The sequence below is a fragment of the Lynx canadensis genome, chromosome D2 (assembly GCF_007474595.2).
Source record: "Lynx canadensis isolate LIC74 chromosome D2, mLynCan4.pri.v2, whole genome shotgun sequence".
In the NCBI taxonomy this organism is placed as follows: domain Eukaryota; kingdom Metazoa; phylum Chordata; class Mammalia; order Carnivora; family Felidae; genus Lynx; species Lynx canadensis.
In genome coordinates this window covers 69,151,709-69,178,686 of record NC_044313.2, presented here as the reverse complement: position 1 = coordinate 69,178,686, position 26,978 = coordinate 69,151,709, and the positions used below count along the sequence as shown (strand labels likewise).

General features: G+C 49.0%; 1 protein-coding gene across 1 annotated transcript in view; it reads right to left on the bottom strand.

The window, feature by feature from the left end:
- GALNT2 (polypeptide N-acetylgalactosaminyltransferase 2) overlaps nucleotides 1-26,978 on the bottom strand; it is a 191,717-nt gene that overhangs the window by 69,741 nt on the left and 94,998 nt on the right. Inside the window, 2 exon segments of the mRNA XM_030334895.1 lie at nucleotides 22,429-22,497; nucleotides 22,500-22,521. Coding sequence (XP_030190755.1) covers nucleotides 22,429-22,497; nucleotides 22,500-22,521 — 91 coding nt within the window.

Below are 26,978 nucleotides of genomic sequence, written 5' to 3'. Positions count from 1 at the left end.
CAATGAAAAAAGGTTTTTCGTGAGGACTGAATGGCCTACTATGTGCCAGTTTGGTAGGTGTAGCAAACTTGAACCAAACTCAAAAAAAAAAAAAAAAAAAAGAAAAAGAAAAAAGAAAAAGATTAACAAACCTGTCCCCAGGAAGCTTATGAAATTCCCAATGGTCACAGTGCTCTGAAGAAAAGGCCTTAAGGGGCAAATAGTTCTGGGGTCGTTTTCTGTGGGGTGTCTGATAGGGGCTCTAATGTCCGAGTAGACACCCAGACAAAGGGAGGGAGTGGGCCACGGAGCCCTCTGGAAACAGCATAGGAAAATGCTCAGGGAACTGCGGTGCAAAGGCCCTGGGGTGGCAGTGAACTACCTTACCCCATTCAGGACCGGCCAGGAAGCCAGTTTAGCAAAGAGTGAGGTGCTGGCCAGAGACGTGAGAGCAGGCCTGTTGACAGCTACCCACAACAGGCACATGTGTGCAGGCCACAGGTCTTCTGCCTCCTGTCAAACGCTGGGCTGTTCAGTTAAACTCAACAATACCTACATGCGTGCTTTTCCAACATGGATCTCTCCGCGTCCAATCAAAGGCACGTCCCATTTCTTTCTCTAGTTCAGAGATGAGGAAACTGAGATTCGGTTACATGAGATCTGTTCAAGGCCATAGAGTAAATTTTCTATCCACAAGCTCATCTGTTTCTTGCTGCGATTGTCCCGCGAGGTCAGAACCCCCATCTCATCACAGCTGGTTGCCGTGGAAATGATGCTTGGGGTCACAGAGGTCCGGTCTCTCAAATGGAAAAGCAGTTTCAAAACTCACGAGCTCCCTGGCTATGACGACGCCGTGCCCCCAAAAAATGTCTGGTTAGGTTATGGGAGCTGGCCAGAGTGTCAGCGTTTTCTCCTGCCTAAAATAAAACGTTTCCAAAACACCTTTTTGGAAACATGCCTTTCATGCTAGGGCAACCCTGGAAATACTTCTGGATCCTCCTCTCTCCCCACCTTTCTGCCTTCACCCTCACAGACTCTTGAGGATAGCAAAGAAAAAAACCACCCATCTGTGCTTGGACTAACACAAATCAGAGCCTCAGCTAAGATCTATATCTGCAGTACTTACTACGGAATCCAAATGAGCTGGTTCCAACTAATGTGTAAAGGCCGGAATATTCGTTACTACCACGAGGAACCAGGAACCGTGGAGCCCCAGCCACAACCAGAGAAGGGACCGTCACCCAAGAGAAGTTCTGTCTGTCACTCTGCTTATGCTCTCCGTGACCCTCACCGGGAGCACTGGGGACAGTAAGAAGGGAGTCAGCTTACTCCTGGCCTGTGTGGGGCAAGGCTTCTGCTGAGTTCCTGGGGCTTCAATCCCACCTATAGATCTCCTTGTAATAGAAAACCTTCCCCCCTTCTAGAAAAGACATGAGGACAGCAGAGGGTTTTACGGGGTTCCTGATGTCGGGTGACTGTGGGGACTTGGCCCCAAGCCATTGGTGTATACGAAGTGTGGACTCTATGCTAGGCATTGTGTTGGCTCCTGCAGATACAGTGAGCAAAAACAGACCTGATGCCTGCCCAGTGGAGGTCATGTTCTAGGAGATGGACGGAGCCAAGCCATTGGTGTATACGAAGTGTGGACTCTATGCTAGGCATTGTGTTGGCTCCTGCAGATACAGTGAGCAAAAACAGACCTGATGCCTGCCCAGTGGAGGTCATGTTCTAGGAGATAGACAGATAATAATAACATGACTATACCAATCACTGTCTCATTAACAACTGAGCTAGGTGTTCTGATACTAAGAAATGTAGTTCTACGGAGGCACCTAACAGAGGAAACCGATGTAGACAGGGGGAGTAGGGAAGGCTTCCCCCAGGGAAGGAATATTTGAACTGAGAATTGAAGAACGAGTAGGAGTAATGTAGGAGAAGCCATCCTCCAAAGACTGCAGGAACCCCCTCTGAAGCAGCCCACAGTGACTCCTTCCGACTTGGGAACATCTTCCACAGGACCCTCGTGGACTCTGCCTTGCCTTGGGACAATTTTCCCAAGGCATGCGACCATTTTACTGGAGACAGGTTATAACTGGTTTTTCTGTCATGGAAGTTCAGCAATATGTCAGAATACGGGAGGGACTCTCAAACACGTTTGACTATGACACACATTTTATATCATGTCCCCGACACATGAACACACATACGTAGGCACACAATTGAAATGAAGGTTTCAGCCTTCCTCTGTGTGAACAGATGGATCTATTTGACCTGTTTTGCTTACGTGGGTGCAGCACTACAGAAGTGGCTTCATGCTCGAATAATGGGTCACACCCCATAATCTGAAAACCACTGGGCTAAAGAACCGTTATAGAAATCAGTTCTGTATTATATCGAATTCCTAGGGCTGGAGCCACCCAAAGAGCAGAGGCAGGAAAGAGAGAGCATGGCTCTCAGAGGGCATGCGTGCCCCATCCCAACCCGGGCATTAGGGGAAGCAGCCAGATGCAGAGACAACGGAACAGGCTGGGCCTCAGTTACAGGTTGGAGAGAAACAGTCAAAACAACAGGTACAATGTCTGAAGAGCCTGACTTTTAAAAAATGCCATTCATAAATCATCGTGTACTTCTTTCACTGTAAAATTTTTCGAAAGTGCATTGGAAATGAAGAGCTTTAGAAAACAAAAAATACACGAACACCTACAGACAGTGAACTTGGCTAGCTAGGCAGAAGCAGAGGCCATGAAATACCCCAAAGATATAAAACTGTACAAGAAAAGGGGGTGCCTGGGTGGCTCTGTCAGTTGAGCGTCTGACTCTTGATTTCAGCTCAGGTCATGATCCCAAAGTCGTGGGATCGAGCCCCGCATCGGGCTCTGTGAGGAGTGTGGAGCCTGCTTAAGATTCTCCTTCTCTCTCTCTCTCTCTCTCTCTCGCTCCACCCCCTCCCCTGCTAGTGCTTTCTTGCTCTCTCTCTAAAATTAAAAAAAAATTTTTTTTAATTAAAAAAAAAACTTTGCAGGAGAAGCCAGAAAGCAGCTCCATCACCAAAGACCATAGAAAACCACCTGCGATTAAAGAACACACGAGGAGAAAGTGGGCATTATCCTAAGAACGCCTGGGAAAATTGTTTGCTTATTAAATGAGTTATGAGAGTATTTAAGAAGAAATCCATTTCTGGACGACAGACAGATTCTCTGAGAAGGAGGAGCTGTGCGGCCCCATGAGTGTGGAAACCTAGGCTTCTGTCAAATAGACTCTTCCCAAAGATTCCTGCGCGGGCGGGACAAGCCACCTGTCTGCGACCTTGCACTGACTTATGGGGCTGGGTGAGGATCCCCACCCCGATTCCAGATTCCAGCCCTCTCTCTGGCAGCCTCCCTGGGTCCCCTGTTCCCTTCTGTGAACAGCACAGCCGGCTCAAGCCTTCCCTGTCCTTCAAGGTCAAGCTCCTCTGAGAAGCAGGATCTTTGGATCTGCCCCACCCCCAATGCCTGCCACAGGCACACCCCCTCCCCTCCCCTCCCCTCCCCTCCCAGCTGGACTGGGAAAGAGTTCCTCACCGAGGGCCAAACCTCCTGTTTTGTTGCTAGTTCTTACCCACAGACGCCAGCACGGGACGCACACCGCATGCACGAAGACTGGCCACCCCTACAGGTAGTCTCCACCTGGGTCCAAGGCACCTGAGACTGATCCTAAAAAAGCACCCCAAATCCTGCACGCTGCTCGGAGGAACCCAGCCTCAAAACGGCTCTCAGGGGTGGCATCGCTGTGCGGACACCCGCATCTGAGAAGCGCTCTCCGCCCGTGCTGGACAGCGGCTTTTCTGTTCGCCTGGCTGATGGCGCTGCCCTCTGGAGCCTGCTGGTCAGATCACGGGTCCCGGTGCAGAGAAGCTGAGGACGCGGGGTTAACAGCGGTCCCATGCCAACCCCCGGGACGGATGGGGCTTGGAGGCCCACAGCCAGCGTTCACGGAACACAGGCTGAGGAGCAGGGGCCCAGCTCACCCACCCTTCCTGAGCCTCTAGTCTGTATGCCATCAGAACATTCTGCCTCTGAAGTTGTTACGAAAAATGATAGTGATGACGGCGATAATAATTCCTAAGCCACTGACAACCGACCGTCCAAAATGAACTGGCTTAGTAGGCGGAACGGCTAAACACAAACACAATTACCTCCACTTTGCGGGTGTGGCCGCCTCACTTGGGAGGGTCGCCAGGAGCTGCTGAGCCCGTCCAGCCCCTCCAGGGGGGAGTCCCACCTCTGCAGCTGAGAAATGAGAAATGAGTGGGAAGCACTGCAGGGGATCCTCGTCTGCCAAGGTTCCTGTGGGCACCTGCCCAGGTGAGCACAGGCCGGAACGTGCAGGCCAACAGAGTCCACACCTCCCTGCTGCCCACGAGCACCTTCTGCCTCTGATCTTAGGGAGAAGGGGGCCCGTGGCCAAGTTCATCTAAGTCTGCGCCTCGTGATCAGCGAGGCCCCTCAGTGTCTCACTTGAGTGGCTTCGGAATTTCTTACGGGGGATATCCCAGGGGCGTAGGCAGGAAGTACAGTGCTGAGCAGCCTATCTTCCATTCCTCGGGGTGCCCCCCCTGTCCTGACCCTTCCCCACCCTGAGGCCAGCTGCAGACGGAGATGCCACCCTTCTGCCCAGAAGGGGAAGGGGAGGGAGGGAGAGGGTCTCCCTGTGAAGGCCATGTGTGCGTGGGACAGGGTGGGGTGGGTTTCCCGTGGAGCCCCAGAACCCATGCTGTCACATCTTATGGCTGGAAGATTCTATTTTTTTTCTTGAGAGAGAGAGAGAGAGAGAGAGAGAGAGAGAGAGAGAACACTCGAGTGGGAGAGATGGGCAGAGAGATAGAGAGAGAGAGAATCCCAAGGAGATTCCACATTAAGTGTGGAGCCTGATGTGGGGCTCGGCCTCATGACCCTGGGAATCATGACCTGAGCAGAAATCAAGAGTCAGAGGCTTAACCAAGCGAGCCACCCATGGGCCCCACGAAAACTCTCTTTTAAGGGGCATCTCAGCCTTTTGTTCCTGCTAACATTTGCAGTCCTGGGGAACTACTCAGTTCGTAAGACGGCCATTCTATTTTGGGCAAACTCACTGTAAGGAAGTTCTTAATTCTGGAGAAAACATTCACTGCCTTCTGTTTTCCCCAAGCTGGGTGAAACGGGCCAGTACGGAGAAGATGCCAACCCTGGGCGCGTGAGCACACATAAAGGAATGTAGCCTCTGTCCTCGAGCTGTATATGTCATTAGTGGGAAAGGTACGCCAACAAGTGGTGTGGACAAGGAGTCTATAATCCAGGGACAGGGGCTCAGAAAAGTCCCCAGAGAAGTGGCATTTGGGCTGGGTCTTGAGGCACGAGCAGAAGCCTGACGCACGGAAGGGCTGTGTGGGAAGACGCGACAGGATGGAGGGAAGGACGTGTGAAGACAGGGGTGACAGGAGAGGAGAAGGCCAGTCCGTGCCCAGCCCCGAGGCTCACCCCTGGGTCAACTGCTCAGACTATAAGTCCACATTCTGGGGAGCACAGAAGTTTCGAGCGGGTGAGGGCTGATCAAATTTGCACTCCAGGAATACGATTCTGGCCTCAGGAACAAGGATGGACGCTCAGAGGGGGAACCTCCAAGGTACAGACGTAGACGATCCCCCCAATCACCTGCCCCCTCAGCTCCCTGCTCAGGAAGACCCTGCCTGCACCCGAGGATGAGTCCCGGGTCCCCACAAGCACATGTTTTCTCCTCGAAGCCCAGCCCTCGTGGACCCTGAACCTGTGAGGGTCTCGGCTCACCCAGCGCAAGGTAGGGCTGCTTCTCAACATGGCCACCACCTCCCAGAGGCCCTCGCGTGTGTCCGCAGCTGTGGCCTCGTCCTAGGCCACGCCTCTTCCCTCTTCCTCACACATGACTCCATTCCAGCCACAGCTTTTCCACAGACCTGCTCACAGAGGGCCTTGAAAGTGCTCCCTAACCCTCTAATAATTTAACTCCGAATTCTGCCGAGGACGGGGCCCAAGTCCACCCCTGAAAACAGAGATGACCGCGTATGCCCCGTCCTCCCCCTGGAATTGCAGACAGCCGTGGGTCCTCGCACACCTCTTCACCCAGCTGAGCCCACAATATCCTCCTAACCCCATCGGTGCCCTTTTCTGCGAATATCAGTGTCTATAGAAAGGCGATGGAAACTGAATGGAAACTGACGAGCTCTGCACTCTCTCCTTGATGCCCTGGCTCTGAGCGCAGAGGGTGGGTGGCGTGGGGACTGGCCCTACTCTCCGGCCCGTCCCCCAGCCCCGGTGCACCTTGCACCCGCTCTCTTCGCTGCCTGGTTTCTTTGCTCTTTTTTCTCTCCGCTTCTAGGCAGCGGCCTCAAATCTGCCACACGGTGCATGTTGAATAGCGCCAAGCAGTATCCCGCAAATCCCTTCTATGGCCTGCCATCCCCCGAAGCCTCGGCTTGTCCTGTCGCCCCTCTCACAGATCCGTGGTGGAGCTGGAAACCTGGGCCTCCTCTGCTGCCCGCCCGCCTGCCAGATCTGGTCTCTGCTGGGAGCAGAGGCCAGTCCAGGGAAGGGCCGGCTACTTCCCACCGCCCCCCACTCCCCGCACCCTCGGGTTGACCTCCGAGGCCTGCCAGTGTGGGCTAGCTGAAGGGCACGGTCCCCTTCTTGCCTTCTAGCACAAGAAACAGTGTCTGGAGACGGGGGAGAGTGAGGCCCGGGGCAACCACCTGCTGGGACAAGAGCCCGGGCCTGAAGGGAAAGATCAGACCCTCATGAGTCTCTGCTCGAGGGCCCCGTGGGGAAGGGGTCCCTAGGATTGGCAGTGAGAAGACACTTCCAGCCACCTGTATGTGCTGGTCCATGCCTCAGACACGTACGTGCCCGCTCAGTGCCAGCCGTTACCACAGTGCTTCCCTGGCCACACACACCTCAGCCCCAACGATTTCTTGTTTTCTGTTCCCGTCTTTTTAATTTTTAAAAATGTTTATTAATTTTTGAGAGGCAGAGAGAGACAGAGCGTGAGCAGCGGAGCGGCAGAGAGAGAGGGAGACACAGGATCGAAGCAGGCGCCAGGCTCCGAGCTGTCAGCACAGAGCCCGACACGGGGCTCGAACTCACAGAAGGTGAGATCATGACCTGAGCCAAAGTCGGAAGCTCAACTGACTGAGCCACCCAGGCGCCCCTGTTCCCATCTTTGACTCACGTGTTACACCTGCCCACTGACATTCTTCTGTTACACCTGCCTCCTTCACAGGACAAGCTTTGCAGCCTGAAGTTTCTTGAATCCAGAGTTTCTTCTCTCCCTCCTAATCCCCCCCAGCAGCCTCCTGAGCTACTTCTAAAAGCTTTTCCCAATCTTTTTCTTCCTAGTTGAGGATTAGCAGTCCACCCGCCACACACACATGCCCCAATCCAATCCACACGGGAGGACAGCAGGGCACCCCGCGGGCAGAGAGACCAGCTGGTCCTCATAACCATGCATGGTCCACGGGGCCCAGTCGGAGGCTGCAGGCGGGACAGGTGCTGAGGTCCATAGGGGGGAGCCCCCTGCTCTGTGGCCTGAGGTCGGGGCCCGTTCCAACTGGTGCGGGGGTCCTAAGTGCCACCCAGGACAGCATTTCCACGGGAAAGCTCATTCTCCTCTCCTAAATAACCAACCCTACAACTGATCTTTTGGAAAAGACACTTTTAAAGCCAGGGAATTGCTCGCATTCGGAGGACTCGTTCAGTTTGTTTCAGTTTAAAAGAATACATTTCCAAACCACGCCATTTCTTTCTTAAAAGTTTTTCCCCTAGGCCTCATCTTTAAGGAAACAATGACCTCCATCTATGCAAATGAACTTCCAAAGGGTTAACCTCACAAAACGTGTGAAAACCCAAGTGCTGACATGTGCCCCCAGGCACCGGCCTGTTGTCCACACTCACAGGCCTACACAGGGAGGGAAAGTGACGAAAGTGACGTGGCTGGTGCGGGTCCCACCGGGCCAGCGGATTTCGGGTGGCTGGAGACCTTCTGGATGCTGCGGGTATCATGGCCGTTCCGCAGTGCCTCACTCAAATCCTCCCTGGGAAGGACGGCTTAAACAAACTGAACGCCAGTCTGTATAAAACAGAGCCGCTTCCTCCCGGAAAGCAGCCAAGAAGGGAAACAGAATGTAATTTACATCAAAGGACAGAGCTCTCAGATTTATTTTGACCTCTTGGTTGATCTCAAACGGAATGTAGTTTTACTATGCTTCAAAGAAAAAAACAATTCTTCCTATTTTTCCTCTAGAAGGTCATCATGCTACCAGATGAAGAAAGAGAATGGGTCAGGGCTAGGATCACAGACAAATGTGTCCATTTTAAATGACAACGACACGTAATGACACTTATTTTCACTTGTCACTGGGTAGCTGGTGTGACAGGACATGGTGCTCACTCATGAGAAACGGTCTCCTGGAATAAGAAATCCTACACAACGCATTTTTAAGGATGAAGAAATAGGAAATGCAAAGATTACAAGCACTTTAATCACTTAAAGAAGACATCAGAAGAAAAAAATCAGAATCGCTACAGGGTCAATGTTCTTAATTTATTTAAATAATTTATTTAAAATTTATCTAAATTTATTTAAAATTTATTTAAAATTCTTTGGTGCCATCAAAATAACTAAAAAACCACACGGGGACACAGTTCTGCTTTGCATTACGAGGTCTACACCTGGTTTGGAATCCAGGTATCTTCGTGGATTCCTTTTCCAAATTTGAAATAGGAAGGAACTCTTCATTCTCTCTCTATGTGACAGTGTCTAATTATGAATAATTTGGTTTGATGTCCATGGTCTCTCCTGATCATCTCTTCCATCCCGAATATTAGTACAAGTATCAGAGTGAACAGAACCGAAGCTGATACACGGGTGGGAAAGTCTCTTCACCAAGACCCCTGTCCTCTAAGGGGTGCCCAGGCAGCTCAGTCAGTTAAGTGTCTGACTCTTGATTTCGGCTCAGGTGATGATCTATCTCGTGGTTTGCGAGCTCGAGCCCCTCGCGGCGTGCGGACACGGCAGAGCCTGCTTGGGATTCTCTCTCTCCCTCCCTCTCTCTCTGCCCCTCCCCTGCTCATCTCTCTCTCTCTCAAAATAAATAAACACTTAAAAATAATAATAAAAGAGGCACCTGGGTGGCGTTAGTCAGTGAAGTGCCTGATTCGGCTCAGGTCATGATCTCATGGCTTGTGGGTGCGAGCCCCACATCGGGCTCTGTGCTGACAGCTCGGAGACTGGAGCCTGCTTGGGATTCTCGGTCTCCCTCTCTCTCTGCCCCTCCCCCGCTCACGCTCGGTCTCTTTCAAAAATAAACATTAAAAAAATGTTTTTCAATACTAATAAAAAAAAAAAAAAAAACCCTAGCATCTAGCCACCGCTTACAAGTTTCCAATGATGGGGAAATCATTGCTTCAAAAGCAGCCCGTTTCATCAGACAGCTGGGATTGTTGACATCGGCTTCCTTATACCGTAACAAAAATTGCTTGCCTGTAACTTTCACTCTCTGGGAGTCTCAAAAAAAAAAAAAAAATTAGTCTTCAGCCTCTTTTGTATGGCTGCCTTCCAAATATTTGGACATCACGATTCCATTTTCCCCTCCTAGGCCCTTCCGCAGAAACATCCAGTTATTTTAAGTGCTCCTCATCAGATGCTGTTTCCGGCCCCCTCACCGTCTGAGTCATCATCATCTGGACCTGCTCTAACTTATGAGCGACTCGGAAAACCCTGTGCCCGGAAGGGAACGGGATACTTCAGGGGTGGCCTGTCAGCACACACAGCACTAGATGCCATCCGGATTGTTCTGGATGCCGTACTTCTACCTATTCAAGCTTAAGCTCATTCTACTTTATTTAAAAAAAAAAATTTTTTTTTAATGTTTATTTATTTTTGAGACAGAGAGAGAGCATGAATGGGGGAGGGTCAGAGAGAGAGGGAGACACAGAATCCGAAGCAGGCTCCAGGCTCTGAGCTGTCAGCATAGAGCCCGACGCGGGGCTCGAACTCACGGACCGCGAGATCATGACCTGAGCCGAAGTCGGCCGCTTAACCGACTGAGCCACCCAGGCACCCCAAACTCATTCTACTTTAATAGCTCTATCACACTTCTGGCTGGTGACCTGATCCGTGGCCTCGCTTTTGCTTTGCTACTTGTTGGAAGGTGGGGGGGAAAGGACGTTAGAAGGTTTGTTTTCCGATGGCGGCTGAGATGCAAGGAAATCGTTCCCCCTGGAAGACCATTTGGCGATTAAGATGAAAAAAATCCTTAAATACACACACTGCCATTGACCCTGCGGTTTCAGTTTTCGGAATTTATTTCAAGGAAGTAATTAAGGGCATCTCAAGAGTCACCTCAGAAGATGTCCTACAACACAGGACAAGTTCAAGGAGCTTATGCTAATGGATACACTGCGGTCATTGAAAATGCTGCCGAGGGGGTATTGACGGACACGAAAAGGTGTTTGTGATGGAAACGCCAGGAAGAAATGGGTGGAAATACAGTGTGGTGCCACATATGTAAAAATGTTGACATAACCAGCTGGTAGGGGATGTCTGTGGCCTGTCCCGAGCTGAACCAGGAGGAAGAGGGAGGAGGGGGGAGGGAGGTGGCCTCCAGGACAGACGCAGGGAGAACCCTGAGGTGCTACCGCTGGGAGAGAGGGGCATGTGTGGGGACACTTCTCAGGTACTCCTCCAAATCGTCAGCAATGTTACTCACCTCGCAGACTTGCCTATTTTTTTCCTAAGAACTCACAGAAACGCCGAGAGGCCCAGGAGCTGACTCCGAAATTGTGTCTATGGCTCCAGGCCTCCTGTCCCTGGGCTCGGCACAGCCGAGGGGAGGCAGACACCGGCTCACCTCAGTCAGGTGGGACACATGCCCAGAACGAGTCCAGAGGAACACTCGGTGGGAGAGTAACAGTGGTTAGTTTGGGGTGGTAGAATTATGTGTGAACGACTGTCTTATTTTTTTTTTTTTTTAATTTTTTTTTTCAACGTTTATTTATTTTTGGACAGAGAGAGACAGAGCATGACGGGGAGGGCAGAGAGAGAGGGAGACACAGAATCGGAAACAGGCTCCAGGCTCTGAGCCATCAGCCCAGAGCCCGACGCGGGGCTCGAACTCCCGGACCACGAGATCGTGACCTGGCTGAAGTCGGACGCTTAACCGACTGCGCCACCCAGGCGCCCCTATTTTTGCTTATCTGAATTAAATGTTCCACATAAGTATATTACACTTACGTATGTGCTTATTTTAACATTTATTTACTTATTTTGAGAGAGAAAGACAGAGAGGGAGAGAGAGGGCATGGGAAGGGGCAGAGAGAAGCGGGGGGAGAGAGAATCCCAAGCAGGCTCCGCACTGTCAGTGTGGAGTCTGATGTGGGGCTCGATCTCGTGACCGCAAGATCACCACCTGAGCTGGCGGCAAGAGTTGGGACGCTCAGCTAACTGAGCCACCCATGGCGCCCCATGTTGCTTGCTTTTAGGGTATCCTTCAGGATACTCAGCCACTTACTTTCCTAACAATGACACTGGGCAGACCTCCGGCTCGGGCCCGGGTCACAGCGAGCCACACAGAGTTAGCCGTCCCACGGCTGTCCCACCGTGCTACCAGGCAATGCGGCTCACCGGGCGCACGGCGCACAGAGTTATAGGGGAAGTGGGTTCGGTCGTAAGAAGCGAGGAAACTCTAACACGTGCTACAACATGGATGAGCCTGGGGGACACTGCACGGAGCGAACATGCCAGTCACTGAAGGACAACCTTCCCTGGGGTGTCTGGGGAGTGGAGTTCAAGGAGACACATAGGAGAGCGGTGGCTACCAGGGGCCGGGGGGGGGGGCGGTGGTGGGGAGAACGGGGGTTAGTGTTTCACGGGGACAGAGTTTCAGCTTGGAAAGGGAGAAAGTTCTGGAGACGGATGGGGGTGACGGCCGCACAACGGTGTGAACGTACGTGATGCCACTCAGCTGTGCACTTAAAGACGGCGGCCACGGCAAACGTCTCCGTTATGTGTATCTCACCACGATTTTTTTAAAGAACGCACAACGCCGGAGCCCCGTAAACCCCTCGAAAGGAGAAAAGGTTCAGGAGAGCACTTCTCCCGACTCTGTAGCAATGCAGCGTGAACACACAAGTGGCTCATCTCCTCTTTCTTCTGGCAGGTGGGAAGTAGAAACGCTAAAACGTTTCCATTAGCGTCAGCGGCAATTTGCACCGGGACTTGGGTTCTATTACGCATTTCGCCATTCCCGTGTCATTCAGCTCTGCGTAAATGCAAGCAATTTCTGTTTGAGAAGTCAACTGTCTCGGGTAATGAGGCAGCGGCGGGCAGGGGAGGGGCGGGAGAAGACACCCCGAAGGATGGGGGTCCTCCCAGACGACGCACACCGTAATCAGGACTCTCCTCTCCCTACCCGTGTCTCTCCGAGGCCTCGCCCCCTTCCACGAGGTTGTAATGAACAACAAGAACGATAGCAAGGTTTCGGAAAGGCAAAAACAGATCTACTCTCCAAGGACACGTCCCCATCTGAAGGACGAGAGCCCTTCAGATGGCCCCTGTTCCTCGCTGTCCTGGATCATTGGCCATCCTGCCCACTGGTCTCATCAGTCAGACGGAGAGAGGCGGAGGGCACAAGAGGAGAGGACACAGGAGGGCATTTACTGGGAGAGACTCATTTTTCAAACCAGAGAGCTTTTTCTGTACCCAGGGGCGGGGAAGGGGGGGAAGATAAAATTCGTCTCCATCAGATAAATTTTCAAAAAACACAAAACCTGACTAACACTCTATTTGCCAGAACACTTTGAAAATCAGCAGTGAAGGGTGCCTGGGGGGCTCAGCTGGTTAAGTGTCCCACTTCCGCTCAGGTCATGATCTTGAGGTTTTAGAGTTTTAGCCCCGAGTCCGGCTCAGTGCTGACAGCTCGGAGCCTGGAGCCTGCTTCGGACTCTGGGTCCCCTCTCTCTCTGCCCTCCCCCGCTCACACTCTGTCTCTCTCTCTCTCTCTCAAAAATAAACAGACATAAAAAAAAAAAAAGAAAGAAAGAAAGAAAGAAAGAAAGAAAGAAAGGACAGTCAGCACTGAAAAGCAACTTCAGTGACCAAAAGGGAAGAAAGGGGCCCAGAACCTAAGGACCAAAGGCCTTGGGCTCCAGACCTGACATCTACAAGGAGGGCGATGGGACACGAAGACATATCCTCACCCCGTCTCCAAGATAGTACGATTGGTGGTCCTAATCTGGGGACAGAGACTGGAAGGCAACAGAAAGGTATAGTTTAAACAACAGAGTCGGGGCGCCGGGGTGGCTCAGTCAGTTAAGCGTCCGACTTCGGCTCAGGTCATGATCTCGCGGTTTGTGAGTTCGAGCCCCGCGTCGGGCTCTGTGCTGACAGCTCGGAGCCTGGAGCCTGCTTCAGCCCCTCGCCTGCTCATGCTCTGTGTCTCTCTGTCTCTCAGTAATCAATAAATGTTAAAAAAAATTTCTTTTTTTTAAAAATAAACAACAGAATCAAGGGATCTCACAGAAGAAAGTGTGGCCATGAAATAAGGAAAATGAAGCTGAAAATAGTCACTATCCGTCTAAGGTCAACTACCTGGTGGCAGCACTGAGCGCCGCGCCCCAGTGCCTAGCTCAGTGGACAAGTGTCCTTGTCCTCGAGCCCCGTGCTTCTCGCGGACAGCTCTCACATTCCAGTTCCTATGAGGCCACTATTTCAGAAATGGCCAGAAAAAAATGGAAAGTGGACATGGGCTGGGCTATCCCAGTGCATTTGGGACATCAAGAATCTCACAGTTCCTCCTCAACTTCTAGAAAGCAGTCGTCGTAGAAGGACATGTCCACGTGAGCATGCTATGCTACCTCCGTGAAGCCAGCGGCCTCCCAGGAGGCAGGACTCCCCCCATGAGCATGACCACAGCCTTCTCTCCAAGGCTCCAGGAAACCGGCCCAGGGAGCAAAGAAAACAAACGACTCCTTCCTTCTTCTTTTTTTTTGAGACAGAGAGAGACAGAGCATGAACGGGGGAGGGTCAGAGGGAGACACAGAATCCGAAGCAGACTCCAGGTTCCGAGCTGTCAGCACAGAGCCCGACGCGGGGCTCGAACTCACGGACTGTGAGATCATAACCTCAGCCGAAGTCGGATGCTTAACCGACTGAGCCACCCAGGCGTGCCACGACTCCTTCCTTCTTTAGCCAATTTGCAGGCATCGATCTGGCTTCAAGTGCCTGTGACCCCAGACCAGGTGCAGTTCTACCAAGGGAAATGCAGGATTCATTGAGTCACCCTTGACCTTCGGGAGCTTCGACAGAAGGACTCCTGGCCAGCGTGACCTGAGTGAGATGGGAAGCAAACTGCTTCATAACTGCCCCCCACCCCCAGCCCCTGGCCTCTCCCGATGACAGTGGGATCCAAATAAACAGAACTGAAAGATGACGCCGACCAGATCTCTCACTCCAATTTTCAGATCTCCTTCACGGACCGGGTTGCGACTCAAGAACTTGGTGAGGAAATCCTGGGTCTCTAACAGGCAAACGCTAGATCTGGGCCGTTCATAAATCCAGCTGCTGGTGCTCACGTTTGCGGTTCCGTTCCTGCACCCTGGTCACCAAGCCCTTCTAGGCTGCGCCCTGGCTCAGCGTACAGGCTTCTCTGTGCTCCTCAAGCCCCGTGAATCGACTGCTGAGCGTGGACGACTAAGCTTCCACCAGAAAATGAAGGCCAGGACCCCAGCCTCCGGGCCTCCCCTCTGCCACAGCCACTTTGCTGGTTGGCTTTATTAACAAAATCCCAGAGTCTACCGAAAAGCAGCGCGGGCTGGGACGGGAAATCGAGTTGGGAACAATAATCTGGGCTTTTGGAAGCCACGGCGGACCCAAGAGCGGGATCCCCAGAGTGGGGCTTTAGGGGTAAAGCCACAGTGGGTCTTTCCAAACCCTTCATAATATTTTATTTAAAATGTGCTTTGGAACGTATCACTAGATTTGCGTGATAATATGTGTTTAATCTGTAAGTGTCTTAATATAAATGGAGGAAGGAGAGCTATCCTCAAAATATTTTTGCTAATAGGGCGTTTGGTCAAAAAAGCGGGAGCCATCGCGGGGGGCATCACTGCTATCTTGAATCTGGTTCCTACATCTGTCAGTGGGTTTTGTGGCCATGTTAAAAGACACCAGGCTCCTATATTTGGCTTCGTGCTGCCTCCTCCCACCCATCTGTCTACAACTGCTAGATATCCAACACCTAGAACACAGGAAGCTGGGTTTCTGAACAACCCACTTTACCCAGAGGAAAGAGCTGTGCACAGTGGTTCCTTGCCGACCACAAAATACTGGCAGTGTCCATCATTCTTGCGGAAAATGTGTTTCGCAGCCAGAGCAAAATAACTTCTTTTTTTTTTTTTAATGTTTATTCGGTTTTTGAGAGAGACAGAGCGCAAGCGGGGGAGGGGCAAAGAGAGAGGGAGACACAGGATCCCAAGCAGGCTCCAGGCTCTGAGCTGACCGCACAGAGCCCGACGCGGGGCTCGAACCCACGCACCGCGAGATCGTGACCTGAACCAAAGTCGGATCCTCAACCGACTGAGCCACCCAGGCGCCCCAGAGCAAAATAACTTCTAAAGAAAAAACTCACGTGTACGTGGATTTAGCGAGGAAAAAGGTTACAACTCAAAAGGTTGAAGTTCTTCGGCAAAATAAAAGGACACGGTGCCTTCAGCAAGTTATCGGTAATAACTCAAAAAAAAGGGACCGTCAGTACATTCCTGTCCTATCTCTGAAGAAAATCAACTGTGTAACAGCTACAAACATGACAGCCAGGGTCAATACCACACTGAATTGATTTTTAACTAGAGTATGACTCTTAGTAGTAGCTGGTTTACACCCTGAAGATGGCCTCCCCCTCACGCTCCCACTCCATATAGGACTTAAAATCCACTAGAACACTTGGTTTTAACGGAAGACAACCCACAGGAAGTCTCTCATTAATCCACACAGTAGAAGCGTATCCTATTATTATAATAAAGAAATCCTTATTAGCGAAGTATTCCGTTCAGATGCTCCCCACTGCGTGGGGAATGCCCATTTTACATAGGAAGGAACCTTGGCTCAGAGCTGCATGACTCATCCAGGAGTTGGGGAAGAAGGGAGGGGGCCGGCCTAATAGATACATCTAACGTGCTCACACACGCATGCTCCCGTCTAGCGCCAATTGGGACAACGGAAGGGTATAGACAAAGGGTATAGACCTGCACTCCCTGGGGTGATACGTATCCAACCTTGGTTAGACACATGAATGTACAAACTCCCCGTCACCACAAAGTAAAAATTTCGTGAGCCAACTTCTGGTTTTCCGGGCCAGCGCGTGAAGAGTTGGGAAGTTATCACTCCATCCTAAGCTATCGATGACTCTTCTGAGTTCCCTCAGAGAAGTGAGATCATAGAGCAAACCGCTACTCCAAAAACTGGAGACACCCAAAGGTGAATACAGAGAATCACAACTTACTGGAGGACCCATCTGTGCAGGAACCTTGTCCGGGTAACGAAATCAGAACGGTGACAGATGAACTGCTGGAGGGAGGTCGCTGTGGACAAGCCTGAGAGCTAAAAACTCCAGGGGCATCAGTCATAGGTGGCCCCCCATACCTCTGTGAGTTTTTACCTCCAGGAGCTTAACTAGGTTTTTGGACGACAGACCCCTTCCTTCATGCTTCCAGCAGGAGAGGAAAAAGGATCATTTGGAAATATGCCAGAGCATTCTGTTCTTGACAAGGCCTGCCCTCAACACAAACTATTTTACCACAGCCTAACCCCATGGAAGTTTATCAGAGCTTAACCAACCTGGAGAAAGGAAAATGCTGGACCCCAGCCTGCCCTGAGCCTTCTGTGTGGAAGAAGTGAAATACTCCTTTCTAATCAACTTTAGCTGCTCTGTCCCACCCATGTGGGAGAGAAACTGGGAAGCAATTGTGAAGTTCACAGCCCAGGGGCACAGGCTCACTAAAAGATGAAACCTAGCAAATGACTATGGAAGGCTTCCCTTGTCCCCACACCTACCTTATCACTACAGGCCTATTTACTTGAGTTCCTTTTACCGAGCACATCATACTCGGCTTTTAAGAAAAACTTACAAGGCATACTAAAAGGCAAAAAACAAAGTTTGAAGAGACAAAGCAAGCATCAAAACGGGCTTAGATATGGCAGGGATGTAGGAATTACCATACCAGGAATTTAAAACAACTACGATTCGTATGTTAAAAGCTCTAATGGAGGGGCGCCTGGCTGGCTCAGTCGGTTAAGCGGTTAAGCGGCCGACTTCGGCTCGGGTCATGATCTCACGGTCCGTGAGATCGAGCCCCGTGTCGGGCCCTGTGCTGATGGCTCAGAGCCTGGAGCCTGTTTCGGATTCTGTGTCTCCCTCTCTCTGACCCTCCCCCATTCATGCTCTGTCTCTCTCTGTCTCAAAAAATAAATAAACGTTAAAAAAAAAAATTAAAAAAAAAAAAGCTCTAATGGAAAAAGTAGACAACATGGAAGGACAAATGAAGAACAGAGAAACAGAAATGGAAATTCTAGTCAAGAACCATACAGAATTACTAGAGATCAAAACACTGTAACAGAAATGAAGAGTGGCTTTGATGGACTCATCACTAAACTGGGCACAGCTGACAGAAGACTCTCTGAGCTTGAGGATATGACAGTAGAAACTTCCGAACTGGAAAGCAGAGATTTAAAAAACAAAGAACAAAAGAACGCTGAAAGAAATCAGAATGGAGTTATCCAGGAAATGCTGGATAACTACCAAAATGTACACACATGTATAATGGGACTACCAGAACCAGAAGGAAGAGAGGCAGGAATAAAAGATTTATTTGAAGTGGTAATGACTGAGAATTTCCTCACGTTAATGTCAGATGCTGAATCACAGCTGCAGGAAGATCAGAAAATACCAAGTGGGATAAATAACAAAAAAGACAGAAAACATAAAAAACCAAAAACTACACCTAGACATAGCATATTCAAACAGCAAGAGTCAAAATTTTTTTTATTTACTTGTATTTATTTATTTTTTTAGGATTTTTATTTGTAAGTCATCTCTGCACCCAACATGAGGCTTGAACTCACAACCCCGAGATCGAGAGTTGCATGTCCTACCAAGTGAGCCAGCCAGGTGCCCCTTTAAAAAAATCTTGAAAGAAGATGGGGAGGAAGGAAACAGAGAAACAAAGATAAGAATTCTACCCAGCTTCTCATAAACCGTGCAAGCAAGAGAATGGAATGAAATATCTATAGTTTTGAGAGAAAAAAATTGCCAACCTAGAATTCTATACTCTGTGAAAATAATCTTCCAAAGTGAAGGAGAAATAAAGACTTTCTCAGATAACAGAAATTGAGGCAATCTGTGGCCAGTAGACCTGCCTTGCAAGAAATATTAAAAGGACCTCTTCAGAGAGAAGGAAAATGATACAGGGCAGAAACTCAAATCTCCATAAAAAAGTAAGAACATCAGAGAAGGAGTAAGTGATGGTAAAATGACAACTTTAATTTTTTTTTAAGTTTATTATTTTTGAGAGAGAGAGAGAGAGAGAGAGAGAGCGCACACAGGGGAGGAGCAGAGAGAGAGAGAAAGGGAGGGAGGGAGGAAGGATCCCAAGCAGGCTCCGTGTTGTCAGCACAGAGCCCAATTCAGGACTCAAACCAACAAACTAAGATCATGACCTGAGCTGAAACCAAGAGTCAGACGCTTAACTGACGAAGCCAGCCAGGCGCCCCCAACTTTAATTTTTCTCATCCTCAATTGATCTAACAGGTAAAGGTTTGTTCAAAATAATAATAGAAACAATTTTGCATGCTTATCTATAGTATATATATTTAGGTACACACTATACATATGAAATGAATGACAGTGATGATTCAAGGAACAGGAGGGAAGAATTCTTAATATGTTGTTATAAGATACACTAACTGTGAAGCAGTCTAGTGTTATTTGAAATTAGACTTGGATTAGTTCTAAATGCATATTGCAAACACTAGGCCAACCGCTAAAACAATGGGAAAAAATAGGAGAGAAAAATGGAATTATGTAAAATGCTCAATGAAAGCTACAAAAGGCAGAAACAGTGTAGAAGACAAAAATAACAGAACAAGGCAAGGAATAGAAAAGGCTAACAAATATGGTACATGTCAATACAACTATAGTAATAACCACCTTAAATAGCAATAACACACCAATTAAAAGACAGAGTCAGAGAAGATCAGTAAACAAGACCCAACTAGCTGTATACTGTCCTCAAGAAATCTACTTCCAAAACAGAAAGCACTGAGCCTACATGGGTTTACTGATGAAGTCTACCAAACACTTAAGGAAGAAATCATTACAAATTCTCTACAATCTCCTTCAAAAGATAGAAGCAAAGTTAATACTTCCTAACTCATTCTATGGAGCCAACATTACCCTAATAACAAAACCAAAGACATCACGAGAAAATGGCAAACCAGTATCTCTTATGAATGTAGATGCAAAAATCTCCAACAAAATATTAGCAAATTGAATCCAAAACCATGACAAAGTAGGACTGATCTTAGGTATGCAAGACTGGTTCAACATGTGAAAGCCGATTAATGTAATCCATTTGACAAAATCCAATACTCCTTCATGATAAAAACTCTATTCTAGGAATAGAGGGGAAACTTCTTCAGCTTGATAAAGAACATCTACAAAAAACTTAGAGCTAACTTCATACTTAGTGGTAGGAAACTAGAAGCTTTCCTGCTAAGATCAGAAATATGGCAAGGAAGGACACCTGGGTGACTTGGTTGGTTAAGCATCCACTCTTGATTTCGGCCCAGGTCACGATCCCAGGGTTGTGGGATCGAGCCCTTTGTTGGGCTCTGTGCGGAGTGTGGCGTCGGCTTGCAACTCTCCCTCTCTCTACCCGCCCCCCCCTGCCACCCCTCTCCCCTGCTCATGCTCGCTCTCCAAGATAAGAAATAATATGGCAAGGATGTTTACCACTTTTCAACATCATACTAGAAGTCCTAGCTAATGCTAGGAAACAAAAAGTACGCTATAGATTAAGAAGGAAGATGTTTGCAAATGATATGTCTATGTAGAAAATCTGAAAGCACCGAAACCTCCTGGGACTAAGTAATTACTGCAAGGCTGCAAGATACACCGTTAATATATAAAAACCAACTGCTTTCTTATATACGAACAATGAACAAGTGGAATTTGAAATTAAAAAAACAATACCATTTACATTAGCACCCCCAAATGTAAATACTTTGATAGAAATTTAACAAGATAGGCATAAAATTTGTATGAGGAAAACCGTAACACTGACAATGGAAATAAAGAAAGAACTAAATAAATGGAGACAGTCCACGTTCATGAGTAATAAGACTCAATACTGTCAAGATGTCAATTCTTACAGCTTGATCTATAAATTCAACACAAACAAATGAACATCCCAGCAAATTATTTTCTGAGCATCAACCGATTCTAAAGTTTATAAAAAAGGAAAAAAAAAAAAAAAAAAAAACAACAGAATAGCCAACACAATATTGAAGATGAAGCACGAAGTTGGAGGACTGACATCACCCAAATTCAAGAACTACTATAAAGTTAAAGTAATCAAGACAATGTGGTATTTGACAAAGGCGCAAAGGCAATACAATGGGGCAAAGGCAGCTTTCTAACAAACGGGGCTGGGACATCGGGACATCCACATGCAACAATCAGCCCATCTAGACACAGATCTTCCACTCTTCTCAATAGTTAACTCAAAATGGATCAAAGACCTGATTATGAAGCCAAACTATAAGACTCCTGAAACAAAATGTAGGAAAAAAATCTAGGTGATTTTGGCAATGACTTTTCAGATATAATGTCAAAGGCATGATCCATGAAAGGATTGATAAAGCTCAATCTCATTAAAATTAAAATATCTGCTTTGGGAAAGACATTGTCCAAAGAACAAGAAGACGAGCCAAAGTCTGAGAGAAAGAATTTACAAACGACATATCTGATGGGGGATGGTTATCCACAATATGGAAAGAACGTTTAAAATTCGGTAAATGGGCAACCCGCTTAAAAAAAAAAAAAATGGATGAAAGACCTGAGCAGGTACTTCCCCAAAGAAGACAAATGGAGGGTAAATAAATTTATCAAAAGAAAGTCAGTATCATATATCGTTAGGGAAATGCAGATTTAAGTAACGAGATTCCACTTCCAACCTATTACAACAGCCCAAATCAAAAACACTGACCGTACCAGACGCTGCCGAGGAAGCGGGGCAAAAGGAACTCTCATTCGTTGCTGGTGGGAATGCAAAATGGTACAGCCACTTCGGAAGACAGCTTGGTAGTTTCTCGCAAAACCACACGTACTCTTACTACGTGATCCAGCCGTCTTATTCCGTGGTCCGCACCCAAATGAACGGAAAACTTACACGTACACACAAACCCGCCCAGAGATGTTTACGGCAGCTTTAGTCACAGCTGCCAAAGCTCAGAAGCAACCAAGATGTCCTTCAGGAGGTGGATGGGTAAACTGGGGTCCACTCAGACAACACAGTCGTATTCAGTGGTGAGAACAAATACACCATCAAGCCACGAGAAAGCACGGAGGAAGCGTCGATGCACGTTACTAAGTGAAAGAAGCCAATCTGAAAGGCAACAGGCTGTTTGATTCTAACTAGATGACGTTCTGGAAAAGTCCCAACTATGGAGACAGAAAAAGGATCGGTGGTTGTCAGGGACTGGGGCGGTGGAGGGATGAATAACTGGAACACCGAGGACGTTTAGGGCAGTGAAACTATTCTGTAGGATAAAGCAGGGGTGGATTCACGTCACCGCACATTTGTTCAGACCCACAGAACGTACGGCACTAAGAGTGGACCGTAACGTAAACTAGGGACTTTGGGGGATTACGACGTGCCGGCATTGGTTCCCTGAACGTAGCAATGGACCATTCTGCAGGGATATGCTGACAGCGGGGGAGGCGCGCATGTGTAGGGGCAGGAGGCATGTATGGGAATCTCCGCACTCTGTGCACAATTTTGCCGTCAAGCCTAAAACTGCTCTAAAAAATAAAGTCTTTAAAAAAAAAAAAATCTGTGAACCGATATATACCATCTGTATTTTCTATCTATTCCTTTTTTTTTTTTTTCCCAACAAATTTTGGTCACCTCCTAAGTACACTTATTTCACCCCCCGCCTAAGGAGCTTGAAGGAAGTCAGCCAAACATGACTAGAGGGCAGTGTCTCCAGCAGCCCTCTGCAATCCATGCTGTCTACTCCGCGGGCTCCACAGGCGACAGAGGGCCACACGCGACTCATTTGTGGTTTCTGAGCAAGAGGATTTCCCAGCCCCCAGCTCCCAGCCCGAGGCTAGATGGGTCCCTGCAGTACCTGGAGGGAGGGTCTCCATGCTTTGTGCTTTCTCATCCCCGTTGCTGTGATGTAGGTCTTTCTTTTTAATGGGTCAATTTCATTCCAGTCCTCCTAAGGGGAACAAAGACACGAAATGGGTTGATCAGTTCCTCAAGCACACCTTCACTCACCAGTTCAATAAACACTTGAAGTGTTGGGACGCCAGAGAGCCCTGGGGACGTAACAAGGAGGGAGAGAGAATTCCCATCCCAGAACCTTCTCGGAGGGTGGAGGTGTGTGGGTGGGGGGGGGGGTGGAGAAAAGCGTGGGAATGACCTTTTCCAAGGAAGGATTTGCAACTTCTCTCTTCATTTATATTTAACTGCATAACTCGGGGAAGGCAATACTCCGGAAAACCCAGGGCTTTGTGGATTTGTGAAGGTAGGGGAAGGGAGGTAGGGAAAGTAGATTAAACAAAATAATTCAGTAGTGGTTAAATTAAAGCCATTAAAATGATGGTAGCTCTCCAGACATCTTAGATGGTTAAGGACACCTTAGGACCAGATTTCTCCCTCTTGGGTCCCTTTGAGCCCTCATCTGACGTTGCTAAATGATTTGTTTAATTCTGCTGAGTAACAGTGGAGGGAGGAGGAAGGACCAGCCAAGCTTTTCCTCGGGCTTCACTCTAATAGGACTGCCAATGGAACAGAGCTGTAAATTAAGGGTTTAATGTGAAACCAGAATAAGATATAAGCTCTGGCAGAACTTATTCAGCTCATCTGCACAAACAATTTACTCTAATCCATCAACATTAAATCAAACCAAAAAACATCTCCATGACCACAGAGCTAATATATCTTTCAACCACTTGGAATCTGATTTCTCTGAATCAAGTAAGAAAGATTTCTGTAGAAGAACCCAGATCATCAGAAATGTCCTACGGCTAGTCATTTTCCTACACAGATTTCCGTGAGCCAAGCCGTCTTCGACTGGCCATTCTCTGGAGCAGATGTTGTCGGGATGAGCCTCCCTGGGGACAGACCAGACCAGGTCTGCATAGGTTTGTCCGCTAGCACTCCTCCAGACCAGCGTGGGCTGCGTGTTGTGCAAAAGGGGACCACTGGAGACATTCTGGCTCTTTCAACGTAAAGTGAGATCTGCAAGGAGGGTAATTCTCAGGTGCTGGGCCCAAATCAGGCATTTTTCCCAAATGCGGCTTGCTTTGCCAATAACCTCCATTTTCACTCAAACGGTACAGTAACGAAAGAGAACCCATGCCTAAGCTTCCCCCCCCAACCCCCCTGAGGCCAGCTTTTTCTTCAGCTGCTTCTTCAGTGCTATAGCTGGGTTTATCCCACCAGGGCCACCTCGGGAATGATGGGTTGGGGGCACCCGGGAGGTGCAGAACAATGGGCTGGAGACAAACGCTCCTGTGCCTTGGTGGTCCTGTCCCTGCCCACACCTGTCACAAGACCTCTGCCCTTCAAATGCCCCAAGTCCTGTGACTTCTGTAGAGTTTTATCCCTGCATTTTTTTTTTAATTTTTTTTCAACGTTTATTTATTTTTTTTGGGACAGAGAGAGACAGAGCATGAACGGGGGAGGGGCAGAGAGAGAGGGCGAACAGAATCGGAAACAGGCTCCAGGCTCTGAGCCATCAGCCAGAGCCCGACGCGGGGCTCGAACTCCCGGACCGCGAGATCGTGACCTGGCTGAAGTCGGACGCTTAACCGACTGCGCCACCCAGGCGCCCCAAGTTTATCCTGCATTTTAACAAAAATATTAAAATGCACCAGTATCCCAATTTATTTTTGGCGGCAAGCAGTTTTTCAAAGGTATTCATAATTTGGCTTTTGAGACCATTTGGTTAAAAATAAACTTTCAATTTACTATCAGTGATGATTTCGCGGAAAGCTTGGCAAAGGCGTGGGAGGAAGAGAATCTAACCTATTGCCTTTACAATATACGGAAATGTATGAATACTAAATCCAGTGAGTAATGAAGTTACCAGAGTCATGCTGTGCGTACTTTTAATTAAGCATTATTAATTTTTACTTTGTAGCTCGCTTGTAGCCTTTTGTGGCTAATAACTCTCTCCCCCCCTGCAGGCATTACAGTGGCGAAATAGATCAAACCATTTAACCTTGTACTTGAATAAAATCAAAGTGAAGGGTGCTGCTGGGGCCAGTGCCCCAGAACCAAGGCATTGTCTGTACTGTTGACAAATCAGCATTGAGGCAGGTCAACCATCAGTGCTCTCTCAGAAAATAAATGCTTCCTTCTTCCCGCAGGCAAGACGGACTGGGTCCAGAGGCGACATTCCTTCGCCTCCCTTCCCCTCCCAAATCCACCATGCCCACCCTAAAACCAAAGCTGGGGATGAGAACATGTTGAACGGCCAAGTCCCAAGCAGGTGAAATAACGCTAAGGGCCAATTATGAATGCCTGCGACACACGTGGTGTTGCGCACGGATGCTTCACAGAGAATTCCTAGTTCACAACGGGACGTGGAACTACCTGGGTCACATAGTGGGTAAGAAGCTAAAGTTGGCCTTTGATGAATCAGGCCTTCAGTTTAAACCAAGTTAGAAGAACCCGACTCTCACAATATCATAAAGTCCAAGGATAACGGGGCGCCTGGGTGGCTCAGTCGGTTAAGCGTCCAACTTCGGCTCAGGTCATGATCTCGCGGTCCGTGAGTTCGAGCCCCGCGTCGCGCTCTGTGCTGACAGCTCAGAGCCTGGAGCCTGCTTCGGATTCTGTGTCTCCCTCTCTCTCTGACCCTCCCCCATTCATGCTCTGTCTCTCTCTGTCTCAAAAATAAATAAACATTAAAAAAATTAAAAAAAAAAAAAAAAAAAGCCCAAGGATACGGTGCCAGGAGGTCGTTCGCAAAGGACTCGTTCGTTCTGGACTCCCAAGTTAAAAATTGCAAATTACCACGTAAACTACCTGCTCCCAGAGTAACATGAGGAGGAGGAGGAAGAAAAGGGGGAACTGTCTAGGCCACTCAAGCCCCATTCTAGCCACTGCGCACACACTGAACTTCCTTCCAGTGCTATTACTACCCCCATTTTACAGGTGAGAAAGCGGGCACTGGAAGCTTAAGTACATAATGAGGTTAGATTCAAACCCCAGGGGATGGATGGACTGATTGATTGATTTTTAAATTTTTAATGTTTATTTTTGAGAGAGAGAGAGAGAGAGAGAGAAACAGAGCATGAGCAAGGGGGGGGGGTGCGGGGAGAAGAGAGAGAGAGGGAGACACAGAATCCAAAGCAGACTCCAGGCTCTGAGCTGTCAGCACAGAGCCCGACGCAGGGCTCGAACTCACAACTGTGTGATCATGACCTGGGCCAAAGTCGGACACTTAACCGACTGAGCCACCCAGGTGCCCAAACCCCAGGGGATTCAGTACCGGAGTCCACGGTCCTCAATCATTCTACTGTACTGCCTTTAGGTAAATAACTTCCCCCACTACCAGCTAGACAGACACGAGTAAAGCAAAACAATGTATTAGCCATTCATTCATCTCAGGATATGTCTGATCACTGTAAATTCCTAATTGTTCAGGATGATTGATCTGATTCACTGGCTGAGACAGCCGGTGCCCATGTACAACGCACACCTTGTCAACAGCTCACCCTTCCAGACGCTTGTCATGTTTCCACTTCCTCCGTAACCCTGACCCATGGCCTTTGCTAGATGTAAGAACGTCCCCAGAGATACAGTGAGGAGTGGGCAGGTTCACCTTGGCTGAGCGTGCCCACTCGGGCGCAAACAAGCATCCCACCTGGTGGCACAGTGCCACAGACCCTGCAGAGTGTGGGGAAGGCTCCGAGAAGCCTGTGGCCAAGAAGTGACACCTTAGCAGAGATCTGAGGGGTCAAGAATGGACCTGGCAAGGAGAAATGATGGGGCTCTGGGGGAGATGAGGGTTCTGGTGGAGGGAAGAAAATGAAAGGTAGAAAATGGGAAGGCATGGAAGTGGTGAGATACTGAGACTTGAGACTTCCGTTCCGGAAACATCGCATTGGCTGTAGTGTAGGGAGCAGACGGAGGGGACAGAAGAGAGGCCAGGGGGCCACGAGGGCAATGCAGCAAGGGACGGTGGGGAGCCGGCTCAAGCCTGGGTCCTAGAGATGCAGAGAGGAGACCAGCGCGACCACAGGGCGAGGATTGGAAGAGGAAAGCAGGAAGGAAGGAAGGAATCCGAGATGGAGAGTTCTGACCTGGGCGTTTTCAGACAGGAGGGGCATTCACAGCTAAGGAACACGAGGAAAGTTCTCTGAGTGGGGCAAAGAGGGAGCTGGGAGATACAGACGAGCCTGTTCAGGAAATGTGGAGGTTCCCGCAAGATATCGAAAGGAGGTACCTGGCAGACACAGGAGACACACGGCTGGAGTTCTGGAAAGGCAGGAGGCCATTGAAGCTGCTGGCGGGTATGTGAGACCATCGGCTGGGGTGGGGGTTATGAGCCAAGTGAGAACGGGTCCCAGGGCAGAGGGAGATGCAGGACACACGACAAATTGGGAAGAGCCCTGGCCCACGAGCTGGAGCCTCGGGGTCTCGCCACAGGGATCTGAGGAA